The sequence below is a fragment of the Clavelina lepadiformis genome, chromosome 8, assembly GCF_947623445.1.
Source record: "Clavelina lepadiformis chromosome 8, kaClaLepa1.1, whole genome shotgun sequence".
NCBI lineage: Eukaryota > Metazoa > Chordata > Ascidiacea > Aplousobranchia > Clavelinidae > Clavelina > Clavelina lepadiformis.
In genome coordinates this window covers 3,812,355-3,822,478 of record NC_135247.1, presented here as the reverse complement: position 1 = coordinate 3,822,478, position 10,124 = coordinate 3,812,355, and the positions used below count along the sequence as shown (strand labels likewise).

The 10,124-nt window shown below is 34.5% G+C and overlaps 1 protein-coding gene across 1 annotated transcript; it reads right to left on the bottom strand.

Moving 5' to 3' along the window:
- Nucleotides 1-90: 90 nt before the first annotated feature.
- On the bottom strand, nt 91-4,314 carry LOC143469155 (26S proteasome non-ATPase regulatory subunit 5-like). The gene is made up of 9 exons (XM_076966737.1): nt 3,988-4,314; nt 3,089-3,233; nt 2,599-2,853; nt 2,403-2,493; nt 2,176-2,337; nt 1,808-1,999; nt 1,625-1,737; nt 765-902; nt 91-434 (listed from the first exon to the last, which is right to left on the bottom strand). Exons 1-9 carry the CDS (start codon nt 4,158-4,160, stop codon nt 174-176), a joined length of 1,530 nt encoding a protein of 509 aa, XP_076822852.1. The 5' UTR covers nt 4,161-4,314; the 3' UTR covers nt 91-173.
- Between the last annotated feature and the right edge of the window lie 5,810 nt (nt 4,315-10,124).

The window sequence follows — 10,124 nt, the reverse complement described above, 5'->3', positions numbered from 1 at the left end:
CTAGCGGTCATTGAAACGAACTGCCGGCTTTACAAAGTACATAGACTAAAAATGGGCAGCACACACAAAATTGTAACAAGCAAACACCAGTTATTAAGGCAGGTAACTTTTATTACGACAAATTTTTAATCTAGAAGAAACTTGCACGACTTTAAAAATTTACCGAAAAACATTTAAGCTTCCTCGATGGCGGTTGATAACTCGGATTCGACGTAAAATGGTCCTTCTTTGACAAATTGGCGGAATTTTAAATAATTTTGATTTCCAAATACGTGAGCGAAACGAGGTGATTGGACAAGAGTTTGGACGACTTCGTATTTCGCTTCCTTGCTTGCTTTATCCGACTCAGTCGATCGATCCAACAAATACTCGGTCATGGTCGGAAAGCCAGACATCGCTTCGATTCCCCAGCTACACCCGGCGATCGTATTTAACTGCACACATGCGTAAGTGGTTTTTTATGGCAATGACATTTTTAGTCTTAGCGCAAGAGTTAAGTCGGCAACGTGCTAGGTGCAAAATACTCGACAAATTTCGCATAAATAACATGAATACCTTTTAGGATCTTAATAATTACTATACAGATACAGCAATACAGTCGATATATTTGTACTTGGACATGATGCTTTTTAAGTATCATAACTTTCATAAGTAAGTAAGTAACAAATATCATATTAAGGTGACATTAACATTAAACATCTCTTAATTGTCAACCACTTTTGACAACCGGTGTTGGTTTGTAAAATTAACAAATAAAATCTTACCAAATGGAAGCCAGAACATCTTATTGCCAAAAAGGGTTGTTTACAAAGAGACAATATTGCATCCATCGGATTGCTTGATATCAATTTATACCAGGAAAGAGTAATGGGAAGAACTGCATCCACTTTTTCAGGATTTACCTAAACGACACAAAAAACTATATTAGGCCAGTTCGTAAGTATAGTTAGTAAATACACGTTGGAATATTTTATTAAAAATATTTAGTGAATAAGGTTGAGATATTTGAGATATTTAAATAATATTTACATCCCCGATTCTCAACCTTTTTGTATTGGTGGACCCCTTTATTGCCACCATGACAATTGTAGAATCCCTGCTGGTTTTAGTATACCCACTTAACAAAATTAGCTCCTAGAATGGATCCATGCTGCATATTGTATATAATGCTTGCAAGATTATGACAAAAAAGAAAAAAACTAATAGAATGCATTGGTGAGTAAAGTTTTTATTAACATCATGTGGTGAAAGGAAAACGTTATATGGTGTTGTGTTAAATATGAAATTAAACGGTTTTCTGGGGACACCAAGAAAATGTCCTTAAGTGAGAATCAGACTTAAATGAATCAACCTAGGCCCAGGCTCCACCGTATATTCACATTAAGTGTATGAAATGTGTGGAAACTACCCTGATCTGATTAATGTTATAATCGTTCATTTACTCCAGGCTGACAAGGCCCATAGAGTTATTTGAGTTATCCAATGAGGGAACAAGACTTCATCGGATCGGTTTTCAAACTATGAATTGTTGTATCAAATTATACGTTACAGCCATTGCACTAATCCACTTATTAAAAGACAGGAGTCCTGAGGATGATAATAAATAAAATACACAAAAACACACCTGCCTGTGGTCCAGCAGCTGGCCCATCACATTAACAGCACGCAGTCTCATATCTTGTGCACCGGACGACATTATACGACAAATTTCTTTGACGAACGACACGCATTTCTGACCTTTGTAATAACAAAAAAAATTTAAAGTTAGCGCTACTAAAATGCAGAGATCTCATTATTATTCTCATACCTTGATCAGCCAAAATTAATTTGCCTTCATCGAATATTCCAATCACACCAATAGTTTCAATAGCAACCTGTTTATTGCTGGGTTCATTGCTATCAAAGATGTTAAAGAGCGTATCACAAAATCCAGGATACATGTCAACGACTTGTTGCGGCCCACTGTACATGCACAGGTTTCCAAAAAACTTTATAACACCTGTAATTTTCGAGACATCAGTTTACACACAACGTTGAGAATGAACTTTTTCTACTCCATACCGACAAATTCTTTTCCAATCATCACTCTAGAATGCTCAAATTAAGAAATATCCCAGATATGTATTACTTTAATTATTGCAATTCTTAAAACCCAATCATCTTTAAATTGTCTACCTGGAATGTATAGATCAGAAAATGGCTCTAAGTGAGAATTTTTTAACATTTCCACCATCTTTGAGACTACTCCCGCTTGTTCAAGGTAATTTAAACTGTGCTGGGAAGATGCCATGTCAGCTAACATTGCGCAACATGTCACTCTAAGCAGCACATCGTCATCTGCATAGAACAGAAACAAGTAATTATGATTTGTCATATAAGTTTAAGCAGCTTGATAGACGCACCTGATAACTCCTTCACGAGGTGCGAGATGATTCCTGAATCAATGCAAAGATCTAACATTTCCTGTGATTCTGACTGTATGTTACACACAACCTGAAAAGTTAAAAACACTCAAGTTATCAACCAGTTACATGTATTCAATAACATGCATTTACAATATGTACCTTCACGGACACCTTAGTATTTGAAAGTAGATACCTCAAATACTCGATATCGAATTGCATCACTTTTACTCATAACTGCTTTCAACGTCTCTAGGCTTGATTCTGGGTCATGGGATAACAAGGTTCTAGCAATGTTTGGTGAAGTGCATCCATAATCAGAGAGGAAATTTACAGCAGCCGATGCAACTGACATGTCCTCGTCTGCAATTAGTTTCACGGTTTGTCTGATGACCTCAGAGGACTCACTGAGCGCACCGGCACCTTCTACTGTTGTTATTATTCTTCCGAGCTGAAATCGGGTTTTGTGAAAACAAATAATTAAGCTTAGTTGATAATAGTCCTTTATTAAAAATCACAGCAAGCTACGACTTGTGATACACAACATTCACATTAGAGAACTACCAATAAGAAAAACAAGGTAACAAAGAATACTGTCACAAAAATTTACTGGAACAGGATAAACATGGAACATATGGAGCAGTGCAAAAAAGTTTAATTGACAATCATGAATATGTAAGTCTCACTTCTTTGAGTGCAAGATGTCGTACAACATCGCTTTGGTGTGTTAGACCATTTTGAATGGATTGTGAGAGCTGCATTAAAACTTCTAAGGGATCAACGATAGGAAGGAGAGAATTTAAGATAAAACAGGTGACTTCAATTTGTTCCCTGTAATTTTAGTTCAATTTGTAGTTTTTGCTAAAAAAAGACAATTGTACTAACATATACAAAACCAGCAGTTACAGATATTTAGCTCATTGATATGTTAACTTCATACCCAAATGCATAACAGTTTCGCAATGTTTATACTAATAGGGTCAGTTGAACATTATAATTGAAACCACGGAACCACATGAATTAAACTCTATAATATACAGTACTGTATGCATATCTCTGTATTAAGGTTTTGCCACTTTAATTTTGAGAAAATGACATCAACTTTGGATAAGTTGGGTAAGCAATTTATCACTGTTTCTATATTTTCATCACTAGGCTGTATTTGCGTTGATGACCAACACAAATATGTGCATAACTTTTGATCAGTTTCAATCTTAACAAAACTGGTGGTCATCACCAGAATTTCTAGATTGGACTTTTAAAACCTCAACTTAAATTTGGATAAAGACAATTTGTTAGTTTTTAAGTTTATGGTTTTGGAAATATGAGTGCATAGATTACCGAAATGTAAACTAAAAAATTTTACCTAGTGGTCAAAATGCAGCACAGTCATTCAACAGTCAAATGGTGTCATTTTTTAAACAATTTTATCGGCAAAACATAAATGAAAAGAGAAGATAACATGACTGCATGGTACCAAATGCTGATAGTTTCGGCTAAATATTTAACTAAACCCAGTAGTAATCTATTATGGTAAACTTTGTGGCAATTGCACTTTGGAAAAACAACACTTAATTATACAAACCTGTCATTGGTGTGAAGGCAATTAAATAAATAATGTAAGTGAGAAGCTTTAACAACATTCTTGATAGCAGATGATGTTGCAGCCACTACAAATGCTTTAACTTGTAGCAAAGTCGGAAGCGTGTCTTCATCCACCCTAAGTCTCTCAATTAAAGTTGCCAGTGGCAAATCCATAGCTGATGTTGAATTATTCAACGAATAAATAAATATGATAGTGTATAACTAAACAAGACTTAACAAACATGACCAAAGTCTACACATTCAAACAAGATATAAATATGAAGGCTAAGTCATAACACAAACGGGTAAACCTGGGGTAAACTTAGGAACCCAGTATACTCAATGAATCCGAAGTACTTAGAAGTAGCCTTTTTTGTTTGTTTCTTGAATTTAAATTTGTTATTTTTTACACTCAAACTCGTATTCGAAAGTTTTACCCAACTTGACAATGTATCAACAGTTCAAGCAAGTCTAAAGTTAGTATGGCTATATACACATGCCTTACTAAAATATACACAGCATCTTACTGTGTATTTTTCTTCCATCATCACATATATATGCTCTTTTTGAATTGCCTATTTTGCTTTACCAAAAAGTTTCTCCCCAGTGAGACATAGCACAGATTTTAACAATGCATTATGCAACAAGATATGGATAACAATTGCTTATTTGAGCTTCAATAGGCTGATGGAAACTATAGCACTGGACAAGGCATCACGCTTGAGGAAAGCACTCTCTGTTTTTTGATAAGTTTCAAGAGTAGAAACATCAAAATAACGTCCAAATGTCTCTTCCATATCCATTTCTGTAACAGAATATGGAGTTGCTGAATTAACACCATCAAATTGCAATGAAAAGAGAAGATATTTTCCATCAAGTGATATCAGATCTTTCATAATCTCAGTGTATTTGAGCCTTTGACTAGGATGAATTGCAATGAAAGCGCCTTGATCCCAAACAGCATCAAACTTTCCGATGACTGAAGAGATTAGTTTCAAGAAATCACCTTTGTATATCGTAATGTTTTTATCGGCTGCTTTAAAGACTTCAAATGGTGCCTTTGGGTATTGTGATCGCTTAAATGTCATCGAATGTTCTTGAAAAAATTGCAATATGGCAGTTTCAGACAATTCACAGCCCACCACCTCGTGGCCACACTCTGCCAAGTAATTGAGATCCACTGACTTTCCACATAATGGGATAAAAACTCTGCAATTTTGATGAAGAAAGTGATCTTTGTATTTTATTAAATGCTCATGAACATTAGCGTGATGGAAATCATGAATCTGGCCATTTTCCCATATTTTCTTCCAATACTCTTCGTTTAGGGTGTCTTCATGATTATACTTGACAGTAACATGACTACACATAATAAATGAAAATGTTATAGGATCATTTCCTTCCTAGTAACAAGACATAGAGAATGAATTAAAAGGTTCCACATTGGAAAATTACAACAAGACACTATAAATGTACCAGTATACTTGAGTTTTAAAGTAATGGTACTACCCTGTACTCTACAAAAAAAAACACCTTCTAAAATCATTGTTTTTCAGATGAAAAAGATTTTTTTGAGGTTGTTTATTTAATTTGTAAGAGACCAGTAGTTTAAAAAACATAAAAAGATTGATAGTCAAAGAAACACTATAACCTATATAAAATCTAAAAGCTTAAAAGACATATTTCAAAATTGTAATTGGCAACCATTTAAAACATTTTCTAGATTCATGACTGTTCATAATTGACTAATTGAGTACCACTAAGCTTTTTATGTAGTTTACAAAGCCAACAAAAAATCTGAATTACTTATTATATACCATATATCATACATGAAGAAATTGCACGACAAATGGTAACTGAATGTACTACAGCAAAGGTGTGCAACATACGACACGTGTGCCAAAATGGGGCCTGCCATACCCACTTATTCGCCCGCATCCCGCACAGAAGTTGGTCATTATTTCTGGATATTTTTAACTGTTATTTGGCCCTCAAACACGACCACTTGCTTTATCTTTCTCCAAACTCCAAAATAGTTAAAGTTTTCCTCAACCACATGCTACCAAATTTGCTGTTGCCAAACTCTAGACATAGGTAGTAAGCATCCAGCATGCGCACGACAAGTACCTTTTGACGAAGCACTTAGATAAGATGATGGTATCGGAAATTTCGAATCGGATTAAGAAAATTATACGTCAGTCTGTGTATTCATTAACTTGTAAATTTTGAATTACCATTACACAACTATTTCGGTTATTTACTGCAATTACTGCAGATCGTTTTTTACATATTTCCAAGATAAAAGACTGGAACCAGTTACTGGTTGCACACCTTTGTACTACAGCATACAAAAAAGTATTACTAAAGCAAATGACCATACAAGTATTAGAAGTTCACAATCAATGATTTATATTGCAAAAAAAACACTTAATAGGCTAAACTGCGGGGATTCACACCACATTCAACAGACTTGCACATACTTTTCCATGTTAGGAGGATGGCAAAATGATAATTAAAAGGCTGCTTGTAGTTTGATGCTATTTTTCCCACTTTTAAAAATTGTTGTTCTTATTAAGGTAACTTGAGCAAATCAACTGTTAAAATTAGACCAGTTCTGGGTACTGCTGGGTAATTAACAACATAGTATCATATATATATATAATAAATATATCTAAATACACCAAATTCTTAAGGCTATAACTTTTGTCAACGCAAAACCAAATCGGTTTCAGTCTTAAAATTGATAATAGAGGAATCTAATGAAACCAAAGCAAAACTTTAAATTGAAGATTTATATGTATATACCAGGAAAATATTAAATGCAAAAGTTTCAAACTTACTGCACTCAGTACAGTAAGCTATAGGTAGTTTTTTGTTCCTTTACGTTCTGAAGTGTACCAACATTATTCATGATGGACAGTGGACATAATAGACCAACTTTGATCCCAAAATTATGTCTGTTTGGAACATGCATCAGGCATAAATATTACAGAGCATGTTAAATGGAAAATTATGCAAAAATATGTTATTATATATTTTATAACATAAGTATTTATATATGTAACATATAGGCTTATTCTTATAACAAGAAACTCAAATTATTATTGAAAGGCAGCAACAGGTTTATCTCAAGTTCCAGCTTTATCACCATTTAGGAAAAAAGATAATAGAATTTATAAACATAATCAACACAAATATTTTGGAACATAATATTAAAACTTAAAATAATTGCATGGCGTAGGACAGAAAACCATTTGAAAAAACACTACACAAATATATCTGCAAAAAACAATTAATTTCGTGTGAATAAACTAACCGTAACATCTGCATATGGTATACTAGCACGCTTGAGGAAACCCAACTCCTCGTTTCTGTATGTTTCAACTACAGAAATATTAAAATAGCGACTAAAAACATCATGAATTGTTTTTTCAGTTATGGAATATGGTGGACCAGAACGTGAACCTTGGTAAAAAAATGTGACAAGAAGATATTTTCCGGTTGGATTTACAACATCATGCATTAAATCGACATATTTTGTCTGCTGGGAAGGGTGAATGGCAACAAATGAACCACGATCCCAAACTGCGTCAACCTTCCCCATAATAGCGGAATCCAGTCCGAAGAAATCTCCTTTGTAAATGGTGATTTTCTTGTTCAGTCCTTTAAAGATCTCGTAGGGTGCAGTTGGATGATGTGATCTTTCATATTTTATAGAATGTTCATCAAAAAATTCTATTATAGCAGTTTCCGAGAACTCACAGCCTATGACATCATAACCTTCCGATGCTAAATAATTAAGATCAAAAGACTTTCCGCATAAGGGAACATACACTTTGTCATTTGCTTTTAAAAACTTTCTTTCATGTTTCATTAAATCAGGATGAACATAGAGATTGTGAAATGCAATTTTACGATTATTCCACCTTCCCAGCCAGTCCCCTTCCTTCATGACAACATCTTCGGTGGCACTTTGCATATTACTCATCTTCCTAGGGGGTTTTATAGGTCTACGCTTGTGCTAAACTAACAAATTTATTAACAAGCTTACTGACTAAAAACAAAATTTGATATTTCCGAATTAATTAGCCTATTACAGTACTTCCTCGATTATCCGGCCAAGTTGGGTCAATATTTTCAAAAATCTGACCGGATAAGCAAAAAAAACGGATAATTGAATTTGTATTTTTACATCATAGAAATAGAAACAGAGAGAACAAATACAGTAATGTACAGAAAAATGTCATAACTCAGCACTTTTATGGTAAAAAACTGATCGAAATGTAGCAGTTTACAAAAAATTTACGCTTAATTTTCATTTGCAACAGCAAATCTACTAAAAAATGAATCAATCTTGGATTGTTTGCGGGAAGATTCACGTTTTTCGGCAGCTAACTCACGAAGTTGTACTAACGTGGAAGTGTTTGAAACTGTTGCTTCTGGCTGAAAACGTAGCCACGTCAGACACTGATCAAACATTCGCATTGCTTCTGCATGAGAAACAGGGCATTGTGCTCTTTTTGTTGCGTCTTCTGTAGTTTCATCTGCATCTTCTTCATCTTCTTCATCACGATACACAACGGGCAATGTCGATTTGTCAATTCCACGAAAGCATCGGGGATTTTTTGCTTTGCCGATGAACAATAATGGCAGTTTAATGGAGCCACTTGCATTAGAACATGCATTTATAGTTATACGCTCTTTAGCTTTTTTGGTGCCAGATGGATCACTGTGGATCGTAGTCAAAGTTCGTCCAGGAAGCATTTTATAATAGAGACCAGTCTCATCGCAATTAAAAACTTGATCCAAAGAATATCCATCAGCAAGCTCATCGAAAGAACGAACAAAATTGTCAGCGGAGATAACATCAGCACTTACTTTCTCTCCCGCAATTGCAAGACTTTTGATCCCAAAACGATTGCAAAAGCGCCATTGGAAACCATAACTTGCATTAAAAGGCTTAGGGTTTTCTTCATAAAGAAGGTCGTGAAATTCCGTGGCCTTTTCTAAGAGAATTGGCCCAGTCACTGGAATTCCTTTTTCACGCTGCTGTCTAAACCATAGATAAAGGGCACTGTCCAATTTATGGTACATTCCTCCTTTCATAGTTTTGGTTGCTTTAACTGATTTTGAAATGCCTAGTTCACATTTTGCCATCTTGAAATTCTTTAAACTTTCTTCACTCTTGCAAATGTCATTTACAGTTGAATTTCCGATGTTGTATTTGAACATAATTTCTGTTTTAGGAATTTTTCTTCGCACCATGTCACACACCATCAGCTTGTCTTCAATAGATAAAACTGTCCTTTTTCGTTTCACAGTAGTACTTCTCGAATATGAAATCATCTCGATATTTATTGTTTAGGATCTAGTTTTGAACAATGAGCTACAAGTACAGTAAGATTTTTAAAAAAGTTATCTGTTGTTATGTTTTATCCGCCATTTCTATCCAAGTAGCTGGTAAATCTCATCACAACATCTTATCTCATCACATATTACTGGATGTTTTTATTTTTAATTATCATTTTTATAATATGGAAAACGCATCAAGCTCTTAGTCTTACTGCTGCAACATACAATCCATACGTTGCACAAAAACTGCCGTGTGCATTTCACAGTTAGTCTCCACTGCAATACAAAACAAATTTGTATTGTGCAAACGTACACGGACAAAGTACATCTATGACGTCATAAAATCTCCGTAAAAGTTGTATCTAAATGATATAAACAATCAATTGAAAAATAAAAACCAGAGTAATCTCACGCATATGATAGTTGCAAGTGCAATCATGCGAAGTAAAACGACCTCCCAAAGTCATTGATCACTCGGCTGGATAATCGAATGCCGGTTAAACGAGGGACGGATAATCGAGGAAGTACTGTATTGACACAAATCGTGTATGGTTCAAAAAATGTATGTTCTAAAATCTGTAATCAATTGTGTTTACCACTCTAGTATAAAACAACTGAAGAGAATCTATGCAATGTAAAAAATATGCATATTAGCCTTTCTGTCTTCTGAGCCCTACTGCAAAGTTTACTTTCAGTGCGCCGGATAAATGTGCAAATAAATGTAATGCCAAAATTTGCACAATGCAAATGTAATACTTATAATATACAATATAGAGCAAAATGGCA

Bases quoted from the DNA above. Each gene is read 5' to 3' on its own strand.
- LOC143469155 (XM_076966737.1), bottom strand. From the start codon at position 4,160: ATGGATTTGCCACTGGCAACTTTAATTGAGAGACTTAGGGTGGATGAA. The intron at 1,738-1,807 runs GTATGAGAATAA...GTTATTACAAAG, and splicing joins ATTAATTTTGGCTGATCAAG to GTCAGAAATGCGTGTCGTTC. The intron at 903-1,624 runs GTGTGTTTTTGT...TGTGTCGTTTAG, and splicing joins AGCTGCTGGACCACAGGCAG to GTAAATCCTGAAAAAGTGGA.